Source organism: Mastigoproctus giganteus, chromosome 10 (genome assembly GCF_048544385.1).
Source record: "Mastigoproctus giganteus isolate SK-2022 chromosome 10, ASM4854438v1, whole genome shotgun sequence".
Taxonomy (NCBI): domain Eukaryota; kingdom Metazoa; phylum Arthropoda; class Arachnida; order Uropygi; family Thelyphonidae; genus Mastigoproctus; species Mastigoproctus giganteus.
The window spans coordinates 34,209,875-34,236,633 of record NC_143584.1 but is presented as its reverse complement, the minus strand read 5'-3'; the positions used below and the strand labels follow the sequence as shown (position 1 = coordinate 34,236,633).

At 37.1% G+C, this 26,759-nt stretch overlaps 1 protein-coding gene across 5 annotated transcripts in view; it reads left to right on the top strand.

The window, feature by feature from the left end:
* Positions 1–26,759, top strand: part of Vinc (vinculin) — a 336,038-nt gene that overhangs the window by 64,909 nt on the left and 244,370 nt on the right. For all 5 annotated transcript variants that reach the window (XM_090383807.1, XM_090383806.1, XM_090383804.1 and 2 more), the window contains exons 4-5: positions 1,457–1,602; positions 10,128–10,296. In XM_090383807.1, coding sequence (XP_090239933.1) covers positions 1,457–1,602; positions 10,128–10,296 — 315 coding nt within the window. The remainder of the gene's footprint in view (positions 1–1,456; positions 1,603–10,127; positions 10,297–26,759) is intronic.

Here is a 26,759-nt window from a genome sequence, read left to right as displayed (position 1 = left end):
GAGGCATATGATGCAAGAAAGCAAGCTTATTCAGCATCAGCCAAAAAAAAAAAAAAAAAACCACTCCCATTTCACCCCTCCGTTCATTCGAAATACCTGTCCAGTTGAGCCTTAAATTTGTTTAGGCTATCAACTTCAACAACAAGTGATGGAAGTCGGTTCCACCAACCAACCACCCGCTGGCCAAAGGCAAATTTCCGCACATCTATCCGACATCCGTCCTTCCTCAATTTGAATTTATGCCCCTCTGAGGTGATTATTCTGAGCAAGATGAAGAATCCCATTGGCATTGAGCATGCTCAAACCATTCAAAGCCTTATACACCTCTATCAGATCACCTCGCCGGTGCCTAGTCTCCAGACTCTGTAATTTGCAAAACTTAAGCCTTTCTTCGTAAGAGCAACCCTTTGTTCCATTCACTAATCTTGTTGCCCTTCTCTGTACTCGTTCCAGCAGCTCTACATCCTTCTTGAAATGAGGCCTCCAGACCTGTATACAGTACTCAAGATGTGGCCTAACCATTGCCTTATACAAGGGAATAATCACCTCCTTATCCCTGCTAGAAAAATTCCTGTATATCATTGACAAGACACCATGAGCTACTCTTGCAGCTCGTCTGCACTGCTCAGAGAACTTCATATCTGCCTGCACAATTACCCCCAGGTCCTTTTCATTCTCCACCACTGTCAGTGTAGTACCGCAGAGTTGATACGTTGCTCTGGGGTTACTGTTTCCCATATGTAGTACTTTACATTTGTCAATGTTAAACTTCATTTGCCACCTCTCAGCCCATCTGTTCAACCTTTCCAGATCCTGTTGCAGCAGCATAGCGTCAGTAGTGTCCTTAACAACCCTGCCAACCTTTGTATCATCTGCAAACTTGGACATTAAACTTGATATCCCATCATCAATATCATTCATAAACACCGAAAACAACAACGGACCCAACACTGAACCCTGAGGAACTTTAATCAATATTATATATATATTATATGTATATCTACAAACAACATATTCTTGAGAGTTACATAGCAATATATGAGTACACAGACAGTCTAATGGTAGCAGTACTCATTAAAACTACATTTCATCTATGAATTTCTTTTTTTCATACAAATTGGATGGAAAAAAGAAATATAGTTGCCAGATTTCTGTTTGTCCGATTTTAATGAAATTTTAGGTTGGCTTGACATATTTTTCTCTATGAACCAAATATAAAATTTCACGAAAATCCCTCCACTGGGAGTTGTTACCTGTAGACAGACGTACAGACAAACAGCAGACAGACATGGAGAAGATAGTAGGTATATATACTAGTGCACCTAAAAAGGCTTAAGTTATACAAAAAAAAAAAAAAAAAAAAAAAAAAAGCAGGTGGGGGGGATATGCTGTTTAAGCATATCATATTAAGGATTTTTTTGTGGCTCCTTTGAATGTTTTTTATGATTTTTAACAGGTATCCTGCAAGGCACATCTGCACTCTTGTTATGTTTTGATGAATCAGAAGTAAGAAAGATGATTCGAGAATGCAAGAAAGTATTGGATTATCTTGCAGTGGCAGAAGTGATTGAAAGTATGGAGGATCTTGTGCAGTTTGTGAAGGTACTGTTTACAATATTAAACTTATTATTCTTGGATTTTCATGAAATTTTCCCAAATGCACAAATTTGTGAAAGTTGCAAATCTTCTGTACACATATATACTTAGTGATCACAATTATGACCACCCCATCTGTAATGGACTATGCTGCATAGCTTGCAGTATAAAAGGCAAACAGCTTCCTATGCTAGAGCAGTGGTGAGTTGCATCTGGTCACAAGTCAAAGTGATAAAGTAGTAGTTATGGGATGTAGTAAAGATGTCACAGAGTTTCAAAAGGGCATGATTGTGGGAGCTTGTGTGTCAGGTGCTTCCATATTGGAAATGGCATGTCTTGTCAGTTGCTCACGTCCCACTGTGAATGTACAAATAATGGTGTCGAACAGTTCAAACCACCTTTTGCTGACAGAACTGTAAAGGATTATGTATGGTGGTAAGCGAGGGTGTAGCATGTTGTACAGGCTCAATGGCAGATCATTGTGTGAGAGTTGACATTGCAATACAATATGGGGAAAACAAGAACAATATCCTAAATGACAATTTGCTGCACACGCAGACTTACGAGTGTTCCACAGCAGATGACCCAAGAGGTACCCACTGCATACCACTAATCATCGTCAGTGGCAAATGCTGTCGTATCGAGGACATGCTGGTTGGACACTGGATGACTGTAAATGAGTGTGCTGGTCAGATGAGTCCAAATACTTGGGGCAATGCCAATAGATGCCTTCGTGTGTGTGGTACAAGCAACACGAGTCCATGGACCCACTGTGTACGCACACTGTCCAGGCAGGTGGTGGTAGTTAGTTGCTTAATATGGGGCATCTTTTGCTGGAAAGAACTAAGATCCCTGGTGTATATGGATCAACATTTCACTGGCGAGGTTTACTGGCAGCTATTAGGGGACCATGTGCACCCTGCCATGTTGCATTTTTTCCCAGAAATGGGATCTTCCAAGATGGTAATGTGCCATGTCATTAGACCTGCACTGTGCATTAGTGGTTTGTGGAACACAGTGAAGAAAGGAGCCACCTTGATTGGCTTCCAAATTTGCCTGCCCTCAATCCATTTGAACACCTGTGGGATGTTTTGGAATGGGAAGTGAGGCATATGGACACGCAACTGTCATTTGTTCTGACACTGGAAAGCCTTACAGGCACTGTGGCTGCAGACTCCTGTGGTTTTCTTCAGACATTTAATGGAGTCAATGCCTAGGTGAATTCCATCGATGTGGGCACCTGTACATGGTGATTGGACTTCCCAGTAATGCTGCCTGTCCTCAATTTGGCACCACTAGGATCCAGTGCCCATAGCCTAGGTTCCAGGCCACCATCATAGGAATCTGGCATGTTTGCTGTGTACTGCAATCTGTGGAAACTTGGAAAGGTGGATCCTGGTGGTTGAGGATCTCAGCTTCAACACACCACTTTGACCTCCACTTCGACAAGACGGTGGTCCTGGATGGTTCAGCCAGAATCAATTGACTAGTGGGTTTGCCTGCAAGAATCAACCATGTTGATGCCATGCTCCTACTCTCATGGTCTGAGACACAGGATTCAGGATGGCAGAGGTGCGGGTATAGTGTCTGGGTTACCCTGACATCCCACTCCCAAGCACATTTATTGCTTGGGAGTGGAAAACCAAAAACAACAGACACTCTGAGCAGTATCGTTTGGAGAGATACCAGTTACCGCCACACCACACAGAACATTACATTCATCAAGAGGTGTCATCTCAGAGTGGGACTTCCTTGAAGTTACTAAGGAGGAAATCTGGCAAGTAGAAGAGCATTAATTAGCAGAATATGCAGATATTCACTTTATAAATGGTTTATGTGAAGGAAATGCTAGAGTGTTTTTCCATTATTCACAGTAATTTGAGGGCATGGGGTACAGTGAAGGGGCATCATGACTGAGGCCTGCCCTGATCATATTCTACACAAGCAGAGGAAGAGGTGCTGGATATTGTGACATTAGATTCCTCCACTAGCACGTGAAGAGTTGCTGCAAAAATGGGTCATCCCGAAAGCTTCATTTTGAAATGACTTTGCAGGAGATTACTTGTGTGTGAGCAATCTTGTTTATGGATATTTAATCGAATCAACAACAGTCCTAACTTTATTGTCAATATCTTGTGGACTGTTGAGACAACATTTACATGAGATGGGATGCTCAACATGCACAATCTCTGTAAAGGGTTAGTGGAAAATCCTCATGCCATTTGGCAATCATCCTGTTTTAGTGTCAATGTTTAGTTTCAGTGGGGTTTAGTGTCAATATGTGGGATGGTACTATAGAAGATAACTTTATTCATCACCAGTTCCCTGCTTGCCTAAACGGTGATCATTGCTTACAGTTTTTGCAGAGGGCATTGCCAACACGTCTGGAAGATGTTCCTTTAAGTGTACATGCCCATACGTTGTTTCAGCACAACATAGTACCCTCCACATTCTGGGTGACAAGTAAGAACATTCTTAAATGATCATTACTGGATTCACTGGATTGGTTGTGGAGGTCCCATTTCTTGGCTGCTAGGCACTCCTGACCTTAATCATTTGTATATTTATATGTGGGGTCATGTGAAACAAATTGTTTATGCCACAGAGGTTAACAACCGAGATGACTTGTTGAATTGCATCCATGAAGCTGCTGCTGCCAATAAAAACAATACAGTGCTAACCACACATGTATGGGATTCCTTCTCACACTGCTATGTTGAAGCCTGTCTCCTGACACATGGCACTCATTTCGAACTTTTTTTTGTGATATTTCCTTTGGTTGTGCTTCAGTTTGATTGCAGTACTAATAAAATTCACTTACTCCTGCTCTACAATGTTATTGAGTTTCTGAGTTCTTTTCAATTCATGGCTAAAATTTAATCAACAAACATTTATTGTTCTGGATTTATTGATAACCATGTACAGTACAAGTAACATTATTCAGATACTTAGTAATATTTAAAATAAAAATGTTTTTACATAAATAAAACATTTCTAATTAAAGGAAGCTTTTTCATAATGATTTCTTTTTATTAATTTATTATTATATGTAAAACGCTAGAAGTGGAAATGACATCAGTAATCTGTTTATTGCCCTAACTCAAAATCCATTGCTCCTACTTCAAACTGAGTTTAGACTTGTTTCCTTGTATTTTAATGAACGATTTCCTCAATAAATATTGGTGTTGATTTCAAGGACACCCTGTATATTAGAGGATAAGTATACCCGTATCCCCTGTTGATCATGGAGGTTTGAGACTTGCAAGCCTTCACAATTGGCAAAATGACAAATGGCAAATCGTTAAAATAACTGGAAAAGGGGTTATGTTCTTGATGAGTTCGGAAATGCAAACTTACCATATTTATTGCATATAAGAGGCACTATTTTTCTAGAAATCTGCCTCAAAAAATCACCATGCTTCTTATAAGGTGATGGTCTCTGCTATCCTAAACAAGCATGCTGTTATGTTTTGCCTTGTCTTGCTGATGATATTAGGGTTTTTAAAACTTCCAAATTAATTAGGAAGCCATAGCCACTGTGCATGCACACACTTATTCAATTTTAACCATAAATTTCAGTATTCTATTATGATGGCATCAAAAGGCTTGCTTACACAATTGACTACAAATTACAAGTCATCAGTTATGCAAAGGAATACAAAAACATAGCTGCAGAAAAACCTTTGGGCCACCACCAACAGAGAAGATAGGCGCCTCTGTAGCCAGGTGGGAAGGAGCAGCAGTGCGTAGCACACGCTTCTTGTTTAGACCGGGGTTCGAGCTGTTCACCACCAAATACGGAGGATGCGGAAAGTTCAGGGAATGACCACCGCATATCCTGGAGCAATATGGCCTTAGTTGCTAATGCTCCTAAAAAAAAAAACCAAACAACAACAGAGAAGATGATGCTGGAGTTGTGGAAACAAGAAGGTAAACTCAGTATGATAACAATCAAAAACAAGCATAACCTTTGTTGACTAAAAGCAAAATGGGTGGGACTTGAGAAAGAATTGAAAAGATGGATAATAGAGTAGAGGAACTGTGGTATGTCTGTCAACAAAAACAATGTTTTGAGTCAAAAGTCAGGGCAGCAGCAAAGGGACTTGATGATTTTGGTGGCACAAGTTTATGTTATAAATTTATGAAGTGAAACAGCTTACCTATGACAACATGAACAAGATAGCCCAGAAAATTCCAGAACATTATGAAAACCAAATCCTGGAATTTCACAGATTTATTATTAATGCCAGGAAGCATGCAAACTGTGAGTTTGGCCAAATTGGTAATATGAAGTTCCTTTAACATTTGATGTACCCCAAATAGAAGTTTGGATGTTAAAGATACAAAATCAGTAACTGTGAAGACATCAGGACATAAAAAGACACTATTGTTTTGATGGAATGAAACTTCTACCTCCTTGGCGCCTCCATAGCCAGGTGGGCAGGAGCAGCAGTGCGTAGCACATGCTTCTTGATTAACCCGGGGTTCGAGCCCATGACCGCCAAATATGGAGGATGCGGAAAGGTCAGGGAATGACCACCGCATATCCCTGGAGCAATATGGCCTTAGTTGCTAATGCTCCTAAAAAACCAAATAACAATGACTTCTATCTCCCCTCATATTCAAGAGAAAAACTCCACCAAATAAAAAAAATTCCACCAAGTATTGTTGTCCATGTTGGAGATGAATGAAGATAGAGTCAAACTATGGCTGGAAAAAGTGTGGTCCTGATGGCCTTCTCAAGAAACCAGCCCTACTTGTATGTGACCAATTTTGTCCATTAAACAGCAGTCCATAGCACAGCACCCACTACATTTGTAGTTTCTGAAAACTTAGTTATGAACTGGACATTATCTGACTTCACAATAACTGAATCTAATATCAAGGTATCATAATTTAAAAGTTTTTATGATACCTTGATCAAGCAACTATAGACCCACAGTTGCTAGTCAGCAGAAAATATTTTACTGTCAAATTTCATATGTTGTAAATTTTTGCATGAGCTGGAGAGTTGCTGGTGACCATTTAAAATTTTTAGATTTCCTTGTTTCATTGTTTGTTTATGATATTCAACCAATCAGTAACTGCATGTTCTCTGAGACTGGAAATGTGCAGTTTGAATTGAGAAATTCGGTAAGCAGGAGGCTGGCAACAGCCTATGTATGGTCTGAGGATGGGTTCCGTCAAGGTTCCCAAAACATTATCTGAATGTATAGTGATTTAGTTAATAACTAAATAAACTATCTTAATATTCATGTGGTGTAAGAGTGATCATTATAGAAATCTAGATTCCATGGAAAACCACCATGTAATGTCCTTTTCCAACTAATAAAGATTTCTATTTTAAGAATTATTGCTTGCAGCTGTGATCTAGTATATCAGACAGCTTCAGAAGACAGTTAAATGACATTCAAAAATTACCCAAATATTGGGAAGTAGTTGTAAGGTGTGAAGGGGCTAAATTGAAGGTGTTTAATATAAATTATATCAGAAAATGAATTTGTTTTAAATTAACTGTTTTTGTGCATTACCCACATATCTAGTTATTTTATGAAACTTAAATAAAAATATTTCTGAAAATAAATATTTTTGCATGTTTTACATTTGTTGTCAAAGGGACAAAATTGGAAAGTTTATAATGACAGCTCTGTGCTTTGTTTCTAAAAACCAAGGTGCAAAAATTAGCCTGTGTGTACTGTGTAAAGACTTTAGTATATTAATCACTTTTTTTTTTATTTGTAGAATGTGTGGAATTGGGCACCAGAAGAAATAAATAAGAGAATTTAGAAACATCCATGCTGTGAGCATTTTGATGTTAGGATAAAAATCTCGTTCCATGGATACTTGTGTTACAAAATTTAATGTCCCTGCCCCACATGGGTTAATATACATGGATGGATTATTATAATTGCATCGTCAAGTCCAGTAATAAAAATTTTTAATAAATATTGTCAAAAAATTATCTTTTTAAATTTTTCTTACAGCTTTTATATTAATGCATCAAACTGGAAAAAATGTTCACAATAGTAAATGAGACTGAATTCTTTATTTAACACAACTTAAAAGAGAACAACATATATGTACAAAGTGCTATAAACATTCAGAGATTGAAATAATATGTCATTAGTAAACTTTTAAATGAATTACACTGCATTCTATCAACGTGGAGGATAATGTCCATTTCAACATGTAGGGAAACTCAGAAATTAAAGGCGCCTCCGTAGCCAGGTGGGAAGGAGCAGCAGTGCATAGCACACGCTTCTTGATTAGACCGGGGTTCGAGCCCGTCACCACCAAATACGGAGAATGCGGAAAGGTCAGGGAATGACCACCGCATATCCCGGAGCAATATGGCCTTAGTTGCTAATGCTCCTAAAAACCAAATAACAAACAAACAAACAAACAAACAGAAATTAAATAGCCACATGACTGTGGCTAACTGGTGGTCAGCAAGGTGGCTCTTAATTTGTATTTGAGTTTTCCTATAATAGAATTTTTAATAAATGTAGTCCAAAGTTTGAAAATGGAGTACAGAGTCGGGAAAAAAAAAATTATGAGCAGCACACCTGGCTATTATAGCTTTTTTTTATTAAAAAAATTTTTTTTGGTATCTTTATTGTTTGCTAGTGGCCATTCATTTTCTGGAAACTGTTTGTGATCTTTATGTAACAGAGAGTTTATTCATAAATTAAAAACTGCTTTCATCGAATAAAAAGTAAAGAAACAGATATATTAATTTTTTTAAAGGCTAAATAAAATTCGGTTTTTAAATCAATGCCACTGTTATAGAAATAGAGAAATTCAGAAAAAATCGGTTATGCTTGTTTCTGTAAACAGTTTTTAAAAGAAATGGTTGAATTATGTTTAACTTTTTAAATTTTATTTATTGAGCAGTTTCAACTTTTTTATTGCTTTTATTTATATCCTAATGGCTGCCTGATTTCTTTAGTAATATTATTACTATTTTTAGAAAATCTCAAGGCATTGCAATTTATCTAGTTTTTTATTTTTAACATTTTCTCTCTTTTCTGACATGTGACATGTATATTCAGTAAACCCCCGCTATTCGCGGGGGTTACATTCCTGAGAAATGCCGCGAATACTGAGTTATGGCTCCCATAGTAATAAAGGGGTTCCGTTCCAAAGTATGAAATATATAAGAAAAACTAGTCTAAAATTTTATACCTTCATAATATGACTATGTACATAGACAGTACATAGTGAAATGCAAGTATATGGCATCGAAATGAAAATAAGAAACAGTTTAATATTAAATGTAATATTTATTAGAAATTTCAAACAAATCTTTCAAACTAGCGCTTTTGCTAGCTAAAAAACTTATCCTGCCAGTGTATCACCAGTTTCGCTAAAGTGTTGATAAAGGAGTTTTGCTTTTTTCGCGATTGATGAGTGAATTTAACTGAATTTTATTTTGAGTTCGGTCTTCTATCCACAGATTTAAAGCTTTTCCATTTTTTCTAATTTAACATCACGAGTTACAGAGCAAATGTTTGAAGCAATTAGCGCGTTTTCACGGACACTATGGCGGATTTTTTCTTCCGATATCTTGATTGATCGTATCGTTGACTCATTGATTTTATAATGTTTTGCCACTGAGAAGACACTTTCACCATTAGAAATTTTGTCTAATAACTCAATTTTATTCGCCAATGTCATCACCTTCTTTGATAATTTCACATTCACATTTCCCTTGTTATTCGTAGCCATATTTTTGTACGGGTTAGAAAGAACTTGTCCACAATAAAGTCACTTTCTTCCGTTAACACACTCGAAAAAGTCTGTTTTACACTGCAAAACGATAGATTTATCACTTTTGTAAGCATATCAATTTATAAATTGATAAATTTATTCAATTTATAAGCATATAAATTAAAAGCAAACGACGAAACCTTCCATGACAAGCGCATAACACATACTGAACAAGGATAAGCGAGAAGCATCCACGCTTGCGATTTTGTCACTCCTCTCCCCCCACCCACTGAGCGCTGTTTTGACCGGGAAAGATAATTTTCGCCACGCCCATGTTTTTTTATGGCGAAAAATGTTCACGGCGCTTTAAAATTCACATTATTTTAGGTTTCATTTTATATTAAATCAGCGACCGCGAATACAGATACCACGAACTGTATATATAAAAAAAATGTGTGCTTTGGTTTGTAAAATATGATTTAACTACTGCAAGTAAACATTAATTGTTATGCATGCAATGAGAGGAATTTTCCAAGGCATTCATACCATTGCTCTCAGAAATTTAAAGGTACCAGTGACATTTAAAGTGAACCAACTACACAAGTCCAATATTTTATAAGCAGGTTTTTGGGTGGCCCCATTTTATTTAACATACGAGAAAAATACATATTTAATTGATTTTTTTGGTAATTAACTATATTTTTCCCAAAAATCTGCTTATAAAATATTGTACCTGTATAATTGGTTCACTTCTCTTTGTTATAACAGCTTTAAGGAAAGTTTTTTTTTTTTTTTTTTTTAATATCTTATTCTTTTTTCAGGATCTGAGTCCTTGTCTCACAAAGGTATCACGAGATGTTGATGCAAGAGAAAAAGAATTGACACACCAGGTTCATAGGGAAATACTTATACGGTGTTTAGAATCTGTTAAATCTTTGGCTCCAATATTAATATGCAGTATGAAAATATTTGTTCAGATCTTGACTCAGGGTGAGAATTAAATAATTTAAAAGTCCTTTTTAAACAAATTGGTTTTTCTCTCTCTATGTGGTAACATTCATATATTCACTTATAAATAAAGAAGAAAGCTGTATCATTATATTTTTAGCTTTAGTGTTCTTTGAGATTTTTGTAGGCATTTTTTAATCCTTTTATCATTAAATATATAATAATTAGTCTGTATTTTGGTTTATAAAACTAATATTTATAAATTATTAAAAAAACATAAATTATTAAAAACTAAGAATTATTGCATTGAAGAAACGTTGCAAGTTAGTTATATGATTTGTGTAGTGCAGTGATAAGCAGTCAGGCATGAAATTCTCTGAGCAGTGCAGACATGCGGCCAGGTCAGCTCGTGGGGTTTTGTCAATGATATACAGAAACTTTTTGCTAGCAAGAATAAGGAGGTGATTATCCCTTTGTATAAGGCCATGGTTAGGCCACATCTTGAGTACTGTATACAGATCTGGAGACCTCAGTTTAGGAAGGATGCAGAACATTGATGAAGGGAACAAAAGGGCTCTCTTATTTAGAAAGGTTTCAGTTCTGCAAATTGCATAGTCTTGAGAACAGGCACCTGTGGGGAGATCTGAATGAGGTGTTTAAAGCCTTGAATGGATTGAGTAGGCTGAATGTTAATGGTATTCTTCCACTTGCTGAGACTTCACACATGAAGGGACATAAATTCAAGTTGAAGAAAGCTGGTTGCAGGATAGATGTGTATAAGTTTACCTTCAGCCAGTGGGTGGTTGATTGTTGGAACAGTTTTAGGCCTAAATTGGATTGTTAGGTTGTTTCTTGTAGATGGGTGAACTTTTTTTTTTTTTTTTTTAATTGATGCTATTTAAGCTTGCTTTCTTGCATCATTTGCCATTACTGCTACTAGATTGCAACCTGTGGGCTGAATGCAGTCATCCAAGCTATGAAATGCTACTTGAAATCTAATTTCAGGAGCAAGAAACAAAAAAAAATTATAATTTGATGAATAATTATATGTAATATTAAAAATATTACTAAACAATATTAGTAATATTAAAAATATTACTAAATAATTTTACATCGTATTGTTGATAATACAACTAATACTTTTATGAAAATATAAATCAAACAAAAGTTTCATCTCTCACAAAAATAACTCTGCCATCACAGTATTTGATTTTCTTGGTTTGGGTTCCAGAGAACACCAAGAACAGTGAAATAAATGTAAGCACTTTTGATAGGATTCTTTTTGTTTCTCAGACTAAACACATGAGGGAGCACAAATCCAAGTTGAGGAAGGATGGTTGCAGAATAGATGTGTGGAAGTTTGCCTTTAGCCAGCAAGTGATTGATTGCTGGAACAAACTTCTATGTGTTGTTGTGGAAATTTAATAGTCTAAATAAGTCCTTTAAGGAAGAACTAAACAAGCTATTGGAGGGAATGAATAGGTGAAATGGGAAGTGTCCTTTTTTTTTTTTTTTTTTTGCATAATTTGCAGGACCCCGTTCAAGAATTATTTGTGGGTGCTGGGGTATTGTGCAAAACTTATACAGGATGTTTTTGTAATAGTGATTTTTTAATTATTTATATTTCCAAATTTTACAGTAACTGAGAAATAATTAAATAATTTTATATTATATCGAACTTTTTCATCTTTATCTTATGTTCGGTTATAAGAATCAATTTTTGAATGCCTTTTGTGATATTTTTCTAAAGCACATTTCTGGAGGTCATGACCATAAAACAGTAAAAACAGTTTGCAGTTTCTGGTTTATTGGGCTTTTCTGTTAGTGAAATTTATTATAATAATTGGGTAGTAAATTCGATCTTATTGCGTTTGCGATTATACCAATAACTGGAATTGTGTAGGTTTTTAAGTTATTATGGTGAAATTTGTTTCCCCTTCACTGAAATCTTCAATCATATGAAAAGCATAAATAAAGACATGTGCATGTCTTTATTTAGGAATGAAAAGATTTTCAGAATCTTCTTTTCATTCATATTTACTTATTACAATGATGAAGGGAAAGCTACCAAAGGAAAGTGCAAGTTTTTTTTTTTTTTTTTTTTTTTTATGAAAACCCCAAACACGAAAGGTATCAAAACCTATAGTACTTAGTACCGTGCATGGGTTGAAGGAGAAGTATGGGGAGAGGGGGATGCCGGAAACTGTGCTCTAGAGACTAAACACGGGTTTCACCACTTCAAGCCTCCAATGAGCAAAGTGGTGGTATTTCACCGGTTGATGAAAGTCATCTACCATCTGAAGTGGTGGCAGTTCTAGGAAACGAAACAAAATTGATTTAGAAATGAAGATGAAAATGATTAAGAAGTACTAAGCAGGAACAAGTTTTTCATCTATTGCACGAGATTAGGTCTTGCTGCTTCAACAGCGAATGGTATTTTTAAAGGACAGTGCACGTATAAAGGAACATGTTAAAGGATCAACAGTGATCACAAAAAAGTGTTCTGGTGCTATATTGGAGATGGAAAAGCTATTAATAATAAGGATGGAAAATCAGATCCAGAAGCTAGTGCCCCTTGAGGTGTTTGTGCTGGCACTTGTCTTAATCTTTTTATTGTACATTTCGAAGCACGCTTGTAATTTTTCTTGCACACGAGATAAAATAATTTAATAAATAATTCTATTTACATGTTCGTTGAACATTTCTTTTTTGCTTCAATCCAATTCAGTGAGCATAGTCACGAGTGCTGCATATGCATTTAGGGAAATTCCAACTTAAGTAAAATTCGGCTTACATAGAGTTTTGTGGAACTCAACTCTTACATAAGTCAGGGAGCAGCTGTATTTTATATTTGGGTCTTTTACAAAGATTTGCTAAACCATTCATATTTCGTTAAAATCAGACTGGTATAAATTCAGCAATTTTCTTTTTCATAAAAGCTTGAGTAATCTATATATGTAAATAGAAGTAAATTTTGGCTATTTCAGCATTACAATCTGATAAGGAAAAGGGAAATTGATAACAAATTTTCACTGTCATATTCTCTTAGAAAATAAGAACATTTGTTATCATAACAGTATCTAATCAAAGGTAAGTGGAGCAATCTTAAAGAGGGTATAGGCATATAGTGAGGATGGGAGAAGGGAGATTAGCTAAACAGATATTATAAGCAAAGATGAAAGGTAATAGGCCTAGTGTAGACAAAGATGAAGGTCGTTAAATTCTGAAAAACAAGAATTATAGCAATCTCGTCCGACAAGTCCTGATAATAACATTAGTCCATAAAGAACAGTGTCCATTGATTACCACTCTGTCTCCCTCTCAACCACCTCTTTATCCATAGCATCAATTTGCCCTTAATGCTATACTGCTCCAATTTATACGGTAGTTTTCCATGTGCAACAGTATCGAAAGCTTTCCTGAAATCCAAGTATATGATATCAAAATTATTTTTTGCTTTCAGTTCCTTTGTGACCATATCATAGTATCCAATGAAATTTGTCAGACAAGGCTTCCCCTTAAGAAAACCATGCTGTATCTGAACTGTAACTGCAATCTTGTCTAGATGATCCTGCAGTGCTTCTTTAACCAGTACCGCCATTAATTTCCCCGGAACAAAAGTTAAACTAACAAGTCTGTAATTACTTGTGTCACCCGTTGATTCCCTTTTGTGAATTGGAGATACATTTGCACATCTCCAGTTCATGGGGACCTTCTATGAGTCGAAGAAGCTCTCATAATTATGACTAAGGATTTGCTTACTTCCTTTGCTACCTCCTTTAATATAACTGGATAGATCCCATACACCCCAATAGCTTTCTTATGTTTAACTTCAACAATTTCTTCTCCACCTTGCTCTCATTTATTACAAAATCATTTAGCTCCCTTCCAGAGTTTGATAAACTTCTGGCATTCCCCCTCCCTGAATATCTCCTCGTGTGAATGTAGATACAAAATACTCATTCAGACTGAATGAATTCATGATCCTGCTACCTGAGCAGGATCATCAATAATTGAATCATCAATATCAAGTGGACCAATCTGATTCATCCCCTTCCTTCTAGAGTTTACATAAGTAAAAAATTCTTTGCATCTTTTGCCAAGAATTTCTCGTAATCTGCCTTCGCCTGTCTAACCGCCTTTGTCACTTGATTTCACACCAGCTTATATCTACCATAGGCTTCTATGTCACCTGATAGTTTATATGTCCTTGGTCCTTGAGGTTGTCACAGACATTCTCTCACATACCAGACAAGCTGTACTGCTACCTGGGAGTCTAAAATGCTGATGGAACTGATATTCGGGTGAACTCAAGTCAAGTGGTCCCAATTTCGGCAAGGTCCGGACGGTCTGTGACAGCCAAATCCTTTGCTTGCACCTTCACGATGGTGGGACTGTTAGTAATCCTGGGTATAACCTCCATGCACAAGTACATTGTGGGTGACCACCCAGGTGTGAACAGCAGGGGTTGAGGTGTGGCGCCCACACCACATGGACGAATGCCGCCCTTCTATGTTACCAGGCAGTACTAGGTGGTAGATGACTCTCATGAACCGGTGCAATACCACTACTTTGCTTATTGGAGGCTTGAAGTGGTGGAACCCATGTTTAGTCTCTAGAGCTAAGTTCCAGTCAACCCTTCCCCATCTCTTCCATCATGCAGTATGTTTGATGACTTTTGAGGTTATGATGAACATCATGGCGAGATCCAATATTCCTTACATTTTGAGGGTACAGCTCTAAAACGGTGTTCGCAGGCCGGCTGCTAGTTAGTACACTGGACCGAACCTATTGGTAACTCTCTAGGAGACTTCCAGATCAGCTAGTGTATAATCTTGCTACCTCTACTCTGCCAGATAGTGACTGGAGGGAGTCCCAGTAGTGTGTATGCAGGGAACATTGTCGAGGCCACGTTATGTCAAGGATCTGGGTATATTCTTACCATGTGTACGCCATATCCAAAAATTTCATTACTTCATACAGCATGTCCCATCCACTTTTTCTTACCATCGAATACACCATGAATTGTCAAACTAATAGAGCAAGCTTATCTGCGAAAAGATCTAAACCTCCCAAACACTTTCTAATTCATTTCACAAGAATACGTGGTCTCAATTCTAATCTCAATGATGTCCATTTCCACTTGCAGTCTGCCAAACCCCATGTACTTTTTCTGACAGAATCTCAGTTATCGGTTGATTCAACTACTGCTCATCTCAGATGCCCAAATTATTTGCTGTATGATTCCTTTCGCCTCAAAGGTGGTACTTGTGCATATGTCCGTTCTGATATTCCCTGTTAGAGACTTGGCAATTTGGAATCTCCTCTCTTTGATCTTCTCTGGCTTAAAATCTCTCTACCTCATTGTGTCAAATTCATCTGTTGTCTCTACTGTTCTCCCAACTCCACTAATCACTTGGAGCTCTTTGACTTCTTCTCTTTGCAACTTGACTTTCTCCAGTCCAACTTTCCTAACAGTGAGGTAATTTTCCTTGGTGATTTTAATGTTCACAAATCCAGCTGGCCTCTGTTTTCTAGTCACACCGACCTAGCTGGTCAAGATGCTGAGGCTTTTTCAATTACTATTGACCTTGCACAGATTGTTCATTTACCTATAAGAATACCGGACAATCCTAATCATATAGCCAACAAGCTTGATCTTTTTCCTCACAAACAACCCTTCTAAGTACATGGTCGAAGTGATAGGTCCTTTAGGCACTTCAGATCACAACTTGGTGATTGTCTCTTCTCCAATGGAGCCTTTCATCATCATCAGCCATTTTCAATCCACTGCAGGATGAAGGCCTCTCCAGCAACTTTCCAGTTCCTTCTGTTTTGAGCACTGGCCATCCATTTACTACCCAAAAACTCATGAATTTCATTTATCCATCTCTGTCTTTGTCTTCCAGGTTTTCTTCTAGCTCCTCTTGGGTACCATTCTGTTATTTTCTTAGTCCATCTGTCATCATGTCTTCGAGCTATGTGTCCTGCCCAAGACCATTTTAGTTCTTTAGTTTTGATAAGAATGTCCTTTACTTGAGTTTGCTGCCTAATCCATGTGTTTCTCTTCTTATCTAACAGTCTGATTCCCAATATAATTCGTTCCATTCTTCGCTGTGTAGTTCTCAGCTTCTCTTCCATTCTTTTGGTGAGTGCCCAAGTTTCACTTCCATAAGTCATGGTGGGGAGTATACATTGGTTCATTATTTTACGTTTCAGAGAAACTGGGATATTGCTCTTCAGTATGTGACTATATTTCCTGAATGCTATCCATCCAAAATTTATTCTTCTCTTGACTTCCAGCCATTTATCATTATTACAGCTAATAACTTGTCCCAGATAAGTATATGACTCCACCTTTTCAATTACTGCTCCTTCAATCATTATTTCCCTTTCCGTGGCATACTTGTTCATCATTACTTTTGTTTTAGCCATATTCATCTTTAGTCCAAAATCCTTACTAACTGTGCATAACTGATTAAGATTTTCCTCTAATTCTTTGGGATCGTGGCTTATAACCACAATGTCATCTGCAAATCGTAAATGGTTTAGGTACTCTCCGTTCACATTGACTCCTTTCTGCGACCAGTCTAATCTTCTGAAAGCTTCCTCAAGGGCAGCAGTAAACAGCTTCGGAGATATTGTGTCTCCTTGTCGAACTCCTTTCTCGATTTTAAATTTGCTACTGTCTTTGTCTAGTCTAATAAAGGAGGTAGCACTCTCATATATTTTCTTCAAAATCATAATATATGGGGCATCTATGCCTTGTCTTTGCAGTGCCCGAAACATTGCCTTATGCTGTATGGAGTCAAATGCCTTTTCATAATCCACAAATGCCAGGCATAATGGTGTTTTATATTCATTTGCTTTCTCCATTACCTGTGATATTACGTGAAGGTGATCCATAGTTGAGAATCCTGTTCTAAAGCCACCTTGCTCTTTCGGTTGATTCTCATCAAGTATTCTTTCTAATCTGTTAGTAATGACCGTGGTGAACAACTTGTAGATGTGGGATAACAAGCTAATTGGTCTATAATTTCCAATTTCTGATTTATCTCCTTTCTTATGCAGCAAAACTATGATTGCATTATTCCACTGCTTAGGCGTCACACCTTTTCTAATGCACTTTGTGAAGAGCCTTGCCAGTTTTTGTGTTATGTCTCTTCCTCCCAATTTTAACAACTCTACAGTAACTTCATCTTCCCCCGGGGCTTTCCGATTCTTCATTTTCTTCAATGAATGTTCTACCTCATCAGGAAGAATATCGGGTATGTCGTATGTGTTGCTACTTTGCAATCCATCTTCCCCACTGCTGGTATCATTCCCCTGCTCCTTGTATAATTCTCTGTAGTAGTCTTCTGCTATTTGAATTATGCCTTCTCTGCTGTTTATAAGTACACCATCGCTATTCTTCAGTTTCAGTATCATTTGTCTTTCTGTATTACTGCTCATGGCTGCTGATTTAAATCCTTTGTTTTCCTTTAATGCTTGTTCTACTTTTCTTGTGTTAAATCTTCTTATGTCCTCTCTGAGTCTCTTTCTAATGGCTTTGCATAACTCAGTATACTCAATTTTCTCCCTGTCAGTGTTTTTCTTGCTCTTCATTTGTCGTCTTCGGTTCATTATGACAAGTGTGACACTAATTTTTTCTTCTTTGGATTTCTGTTTCCCTATAGGTTTCTTGGGCTTTATCACTTTCAAAAAGTTGTAATATTCCTCGTCGATATCTTGGTACTGAGCAGTCTGCAGAAGCTCAAACTTGTTTTTAAGTTCCAGTACATACTGCTTTTTCTCCTCCTCTGTTATCTCAAAGACCTTTGTATTATTTACTCTAGTCAGTTTTTTCCTTTCCTTTCCTACATCTATATCAAGTGTACATCTTACCATTCTGTGATCACTTCCAACATTTACCTTATTCAGGACGGTAACGTCATTCACAATATATCTTTGTTAGTGAGGATGAAGTCGATTTCATTAGTTGTTAATCCATTTGGACTCTTCCATGTCCACTTTCTGTTCACCCTTTTCTTGAAAAAAGTGTTCATTACTCACAGTCCTTGAGATTCTGCAAATTCCACAAGTCTTTCACCTCTTTTATTTCTTTCACCAATTCCAAAATTTCCTATAGTTCCTCTTTCTGCACTGTTTTGCCTTTTTCCAGCCTTAGCATTGAAGTCCCCCATAATAATAGTGTAGTGGGTTTTTTGCTCATCTAGAAGACTCTCAATTTCGGTGTACATTTCTTCAACCTCTGCCGACCGGGCTAGCCGAGTGGGTAAAGTACCTGCCCGGCAACCCAAAGGTCGCGGGTTCGATTCCCACCTCGGGCTTGGATCAAAGTACTGCAAAAACCTTGGGAGGTGCAATATGGCCACAGAAGCTGATGCACCAACAACTACCAAATCAAAAAAAAAAAAAAAAAAAATCTTCAACCTCTTCATCATCATGGCTCGATGTTGGTGCATAAATCATTATAATCTTTAGCTTGTACCTCTTAGAAATCTTGAGTATTAGCCTTGACACCCTTGGTGATGTACTTTTGAATTCCAAAATGTTGTTTTTAAAATCTTTATGGACCAGAAACCCAACTCCACCTTCACTCCTTTCACTGTTTCCATTGGTGTGCAGCAGATTTCCACTTGATAAACTTATAAGTGATTCATTTCTTCATCTTGTTTCAGCCAAACCGATGATATTCCACGGAGCCTTTATCTCATGGCTATTCCCAACCTCGTGTTGTTTGGCATTACATGAATGCAAAATGGGATGACCTGCGAGATTTCTTTTCTTCTTTTTCTTGGTTGGATTACTGTTTAAAAACTACAGATGTCAACGTTTGCTCAGATCGAGTCAGTGAAATTATTCTTGCAGGAATGGAATCCTTTATCCCACACTCCAATTTAAAATCTTGTCCTTTATATAAACCTTGGTTTTCCAATAAATGTGCTAAGGCTGTTCAAGAGAAGAAGGTTGCATATCGTAATTGGCTTGTTTCTAATTCTTCAGTTTCATTTTCTGCCTACAGCAAAGCTTGCAACAATTGTAAAGCAGTTATTAATCAATCCAAACTAGAGTTTGAACAGGCTAAGTGTAGAAAACTTGCTTCCTGCCCTAATGGTAGTCAAGCATTCTGGTCTCTTGCCAAAGCTAGCTATTGGCTGTAACTTTTGCCCATCTCTGCTCCCACCTCTGTCCAAACCAGACGGTTCTGTTGTCACTTCAGCCAAGGATAAAGCTCACCTGCTAGCATCCCATTTTTCTTTCAACTTGTATTAATGATCTTGGAAAAAACACCTCCCACCATTCCCAACAAGCTCCATTCTATGCCTCCTGTGGTCTTCCGTCAAAAGGATGTCAGAAGGATTTTGACGAATTTTGATGCTAAGAAAGCTCCAGGTCCCGATGGTATTTCTCCCCTTGTTCTCAAAACCTGTGCTCCTGAACTTACTCCTATTCTTTGCTGCCTTTTTTCACTTTCTTATTCCAAAGGTGTTTTTCCTTCTACTTGGAAATTTGCTCATATCCAGCCAGTTTCTAAAGAGGGTGACAAATCCCTCCCATCCAATTACCGTCCCATTGCAATTACTTCTACTCTTTCTAAAGTAATGGAGAAATCAATTAACCGCCAACTCTTAAACTACCTAGAAATCTTCCGTCTGATCAACATTCGCCAGTATGGATTCTGACAGTGTCGATCCACTGGTGATATTCTGGTTTATGTTACCCATATATGGACTAATTCAATGGAAAGGTTCGGTGAAACACAAGTAGTTGCTCTTGACATCTCAAAGGCTTTCGATCGTGTCTGGCATAAAGGTCTTCTAAACAAGCTTCCATCTTATGGTTTGCCAACTGTTTTTTGTAATTGGTTATCCAGTTTTCTCTCTGATTGCTCAGAGGGTGATGGTAGATGGCTCTCTATCTTCTAACCTCTCCACTAATGCCGGTGTCCCCCAAGGTTTCCAAGTTCTTTCCCCCACTCTTTTCCTCTTGTATATTAATGACCTTCTTCCATTTACTGGAAATCCTATCCATGGTTTTGCTGATGATAGCACATTGCATTCCACTTTCCATTTTGAGAATCCTTGCCCTGCTCAATCAGCTTCAACTTCTCGAAAATCTGCTACCAATTCCTGAAATGCTGATCTTCAGGTAATTTCCAGTGGGGCAAAGACAACTTATTTGATTTCAACCCTTCTAAAATGCAGTCTTCTCTTATATCTCGCAAAAAGGATTCTTCTGCTCCTATGCTTATCTTTAGTGACACTCTGATTTCTAGGCGAAATGATATATCTCTTTTGGGGATTACCCTGACTTCTAATCTCTCTCTCTCTCTTGGCACATGCACATTACAAATATTGCTTTCTCTGCATCTAAAAAACTTGGTTTTCTCTTTCGCTCTCGGCTGTACTTTTCTTCCAAACAGCTCTCACTCTGTATAAATCACAAATCCGCCCTACCATGGAATATTGTTCCCACATCTGGGGGTGCTGTCCCCAAAACCTCTCTCAGGCTTCTCAATTCCATTCAGAAGAGGGCAGTTAGGTTAATTAATGAATCATCTCTAACAGAGTCTCTCCACTCACTGTCTCATAGACGTACTGTTTCTGCTGCATGCCTCTCCTACAGATACTTCCATGGGCACTGTTCTTCTGAATTGGCTTCTATAATTCCCGCTTTCTCTTTCAAAACATTTTGAACACGTGCAGCCACCTGCCAACATCCATTTACTGTCCAACTTTAGACTCACAGAACCAACTTTTCATCTTCGTTGTTTATTCATTCAACTGCCGTTTTCTGGAACAACCTTCCTTCATACGTATTTCCTCAAAATGACAGTCTACAGAAGTTCAAGTCCAATGTCAACAAATACCTTCTTTCGTCTTCTCAACCTCCAACCCAAGCACGGTACTAAGTACTATAGGTTCTAATACTTCTCGTGTTTGGGGTTGACATTAAAAAAAAAAAAAAAAAAAAATGTATCCCATGCATTTTTCTTCTCTGCCACAAGTCTTGTTACTTCATCTGACATCCATTTAGGCCTGAACCTCGAACAATATTTCTTAGTTGGTATGAAAAGATTTGCATCTTCCAAGATTAATTCTTTCAATGTTTCCCATTTAGAATTTGCTGTTGGTTACATCATCATTTGGTTCCACTGTGTAGAATTTAAAAATTGTCTGAGACCACCGTGGTCGCCTTTATGAAAGCAAAAACCCTTCCCATTACGCCTGATAGTAGTTACATCTTTGAGTAAATCTCACACCAGCAATCTGTGATCATTGTCACCTAGTGGTTCCTTTATCTGCAGATTTTTAATGCATAAAGAATCACTGCTGATAATCAGATCAAGATTTATTACTCCCTCTGGTGCCGACCGGGCTAGCCGGGTGGGTAAAGTGCCTACCTAGCAACCCAAAGGTCGCGGGTTCGATTCCCGCTTCGGGCTTGGATCAAAGTACTGCAAAAACCTTGGGAGGTGTATTATGGCCACAGAAGCCTATGCGCCAACAACTACCAAAAAAAACGAAAAAAAAAACGAATACTCCCTCTGGTTGGCTCTCGAACATGCTGCTGTAGAAAACAATCATGCAATTAATCTAAAAAAGCCTTGCTAGTGTGCGAGTGACCAATCCACAAGTTCCAGTCAATATCTGGGAAGTTAAAATCCCCCATTATAATATAATCTGATTTATTGGCTCACTCTATTTCCCTGTGCAGTTATTGATTGTACTCATCACAGTCATTAGGCCTATAACACACTCCTACTCAATTTTTTTTTTCCAGCACTTATGTCACACCAAACTGGCTCAACATTGCACTGTCAACCCATGTCAACTGGATGCACTTCTTTAGATTTTATGTGTTTCTTAACTAACACCATAACCCCTTCCTGTCTTCCTGTCATATCTATCCTTTCTGTACACATTGTACTTCCCAAATTCCAATTCTGCATTCCTTATATCTGTGTGACACCACTTCTCTGATATCCCAACAATATCTGCCTCTGATGTTTTGACCAGCACCTCAAATTCATCAAATTTATTTACTAAACTCTTTGCATTGGTGTACGTGCCAGAGAACAGGTGCAAGTACATGCACCTGTTCTTACTCTTAGTTACCATAACACAGCCCATGTATTTACTTGTTCCACAATGATTCCCAGCAGTCCTTGAAATTTACAGCATGTTGTTTTCCAAGATGCTGCTTATTCCACTATAATAGTTATAAGCTCACAAAGGCTAAGTATGAAATTCACTGTCTAAGAGAGCAAAGAAAGGAAACCAGGAGATTTACACATATCTAAATACAGTAAAACTGGGACTTGGAATGGACCAGTGCACACTGGAATGATATTCTGGTTCATCACATGCATCAGTAACATCATGTACATACTTGATTAGGTGCACTTTAGCTAGTATAGCTTATGTGCCATTAAACACCCATAACACACACACACATAATTGATTGCCGGCTGGGCTAGCCGGGTGGGTAAAGTGCCTGCCTGGCAACCCAAAGGTCACTGGTTCGAATCCCGCCTCGGGCTTGGATCAGAGTACTGCAAAAACCTTGGGAGGTGCATTATAGCCACAGAAGCTGATGCGCCAACAACTACCAAAAAAAAAAAAACAAAAAAAAAAAAACATAATTGATTAAAAATAAAATAAGCATTCTGTTTCATAGAATTATCCGATTTGATCCCTGAGTAAAACCTTATTAATTTGGACTCTATAATTTTGGGTCTCTCCCTTCTTTTTTTATGTATGCATTTTCTTGGAGAATGGAATTTTTACTAAATGAGAATTTGATGGTACAGTCTGAAACTGTTTTTCATAATGGTTTCATAGTCAGAATAATTTCACAGGATAAATTAAATATAAATTTAAGGCATAATGTACAGTCAGTTCTGCTATAACACACATTTTAGCAACATGAATCTGCTCCAATGTGACTGATATGTTAGGGAAAAATGCGAGTATAATGCAATTTTCGTGTTGGCTAATGCGCAGTTTTGTCTGTGAGTAACACCAGGTGAACGCAGAACCCTTCACTAAGCTGAATGTAGCACCCTGTGCAGCAATACATACAAGTTTACGAAGCTTAAAAAATGTCAAACATGTAATAGCTATATTTCCTATTTACTGTAGTTGTATTGGTGATATTGTGGACCAACCCATATTTTCAGGAGCTCACATTTTTCTGTTTGAACAGAAATTTCGTGAGGTATGATAGTGTGAGTAGAGGAGTGCATTTCTGGAGGTCTCTACCGTAAAACAATAAAAACAATTTGCAGTTCTCTGGTTTATTGGGCTTTTCTGTTAGTACAATTAATTATAAACAGGTAGTAAACTTGATCTTATTGCATTTGTGATAATACCGATAGTTGGAATTCTGTGGGTTTTTACGTTATTATGATGACATGTTTCCCCTTCTTTTTTATACGATTGAAATCTTCAATCATATAAAACACTTAAATAAAGATAAAGAGTAATAAGTAAACTTGTTACTCCTTATCTCACTTGTGCATGGCGTGTTCATCGTTATTGATTGCTTATCTTTTTTACTGTTTTAAATTTTACAATCCAAAAAAAAAATAATAATAAATAAATGTCAGTGAACAGAAATATCAATTAGTATGCATATATTACAGTATTAATTAAGCTATGTATGTAAGCTCATATAGTCTCTGACCAATACAGAGTATCTTGTGTAGGTAAAGTTCTGTATTTAATATTTATTTATTTATTAGAAATTTAAGATGTTTAAACCTGTGTTAGCAATTTTATTGGATTTCTAACTTTTTTTAGTACAGTGGATTCCGGTTATTTGGGCCACCGGTTAATCAGGGCAGCTGTTTATTTGGGGCAAATCTTAAAAAACAGAAACCAATTGAGAAAATAGCCAGGGTTTACTTCGCTTAATTGGGACAGCATGCTGTTTAATCGGGGCAGGAGACCGCAGCACTGAAGATTACTCTACGATTGTTTCCGACGGTACCACGTGGTTCAGTCGAAATTCTGGAGGTCACAACCATAAAACAATTAGCAGCCACCTGTTTTTATTGGGCTTTTCTGTTAGTGAAAGTTATAAACAGAGAGTAAACTCGATCTTACTGAATTTGCGATAATACCGACAGCTGGAATTCTGTGTGTTATTATGGTGAAATGTGTTTACACTTCCATGAAATCTTCAATCATATAAAAAAAATTAATTTTCAGATATTCTCTTCACTCCTATTTTTAAAGCTTTGTAACTCGTTACTCTGTTCTCACTTGCGCATATTATGTTACTTGCAATTTGTGTGTGTGCCGTGTTCTTTGTTATTGATTGCTTATCTTTTTACTGTTTTAAATTTTAACCTCCACCCACAAATGTCAATGAACAGAAATGTCAACTAGTTAGTATGTACATATTACAGTACGTATTAATTATTCTGATTATCATGTATATTCTTCCAATTTTATGTATCATTTAATTGGTAAGGTAATAAAGGGTAAATTTGTGCTTAATATATCTTTGCTTTTATAGCCTGTGGATAATATTCCTCCTTTCACTAATTAGAATCGCTGTTTAATAAAATTAAAATTCAATTCACAAACGTGATCACAATGACCGGCGCTTACTGCACATCGTATAGTGAACAGTACTTTACTATGTTGAGTTCGTCGTAACATGATTTGATTGTACAGTGAACCAATTGTAAAGGGGGGGGGGGTACATTGTATTTTTAACTATTTACGTGAAACTGCGGATAATTGGGGCAGTCACTTAATCGGGCTAAAATGCACTAGTCCCGATGTGTCCCAAATAACCGGAATGGACTGTATTTTACTTACCAGACCGAACGTTTTTTTTTTTTTTTGAGTGCTCTGCTGCCCCAATCCCTATTTTTCCCATAAACCCTGTTGTTTTTAATGCACGAAATACCATAACGTGGAGATTTTTAGGAACACATGTACCTGCACATCCATCCACTGATTTATCAAGTGGATGGATGTGCAGATACCTTTACCTTTCTGTACCACAGAGTGTGTATTTGAATGTAAGTGTGGATCAAGTACACCTGGCATTGTTTATGTGGCCCCTATGGAAAGGGGTATTTTCAAGATGATAATACAAGCATCCACTGCTTCAAGTGTGTGAAAGAGTGGTTTTAGGAACACGAGGAAAACATTAAGCATCTGACTTGGCCATTCCTATCCTTGAATCTCAGTCCCATCAACGTCCTGGGATGGAATGAATGGCATGTTTTTCAATTCATTCCTTTGGCCCAGTCACTCCAGAAATTGAGGACAGTTTTGCTACACAAATGGTCTATTACTTCACACCTTTTCATGAAGGGCAAACTTTGGTAAAACAAGCTATTATCCCTTGCTCCATGGCCAGGCAATGTAAGTTTCATGGCTACGTAGAGTTTTCTAGAAGTCCTGTAATGTACAAATAGTGAAAATTTTCTAAATTATTACAGGTTATTAGCAGTGGTTCAGTAATATAGATTTGAACTTGCGTCTTGTGATGTAGTTTGTTTCATCATTCTACTCTTCTGTTTGGCACGGGTTGAGTCCCTATTTAGATATCGTCCTCCATTGTCGATATCTTAAATCTTGCATCATTTGTTCATAACTCTGAAAGTCCGTGATTTCCTTTAGGCATTGGAGCCTTTTTCTTTTGGATCTTCCTGGTGGTCTCTTCTCTCCACTTCTTTCTGTCAGTACTACATTAGATAGCCTGTGTTGTTTCATCTGGTTTACATGTCCAAACCACTGAAGTTGTTTTTTGTAGATCTGCTCTATTATTCTGCAGTCAAAATTTAGATCTCTCCTTACTTGTTCATTAGTTTTATGTTCTCTCCAATTTGTTTTATTGATTTTCCTTAGGCATCTCATTTCAAATGACATTATTTTTTGCCTTTCTTTCTTATTTATTCTCCAATTCTCTGATCCATAAGTTTCTGTGGGTATGATGACAGTTTCATATAGTTTAATTTTTAGACTATTTGAGATTTTATTGCTGTTTCATATGTTTTTGAGTTTGTTCATGTTTGTCCATCTGATGTTCAGTCTGTGATTAATTTGGTCAGTATTACTTAGATTTCTGGTTATTAGAGAACCCAGGTATACAAATTTTTGTATTTGTTCTATTTGTTGATTTTGGATGTTTATGTTTGTCTTATGTGTTTTTTTTCGATTTGCATTACTTTGGTTTTATTTATATTAATATTAATTCCATAATTGTTGCTTGCTTTATCGATGTTTGTTAATATTTCTTTTAGTTGTTCTTTGGTTTCTGGTAAAATGACAATATCATATGCATATTTTATGTGGTTTATATTTTTTCCATTTATTATTGTCTCTCTTTTTTTCTTCAATTGATTTCATTAATTCTTCTAGATAGATATTAAATAGATATGGAGATAAAGGGCATCCCTGCATGACTCCTTTCTCTATTTCAAATTTCTCTGTTTTAAGGTTGTTGAATTTTACTATTACTCTTGTATTTTTGTA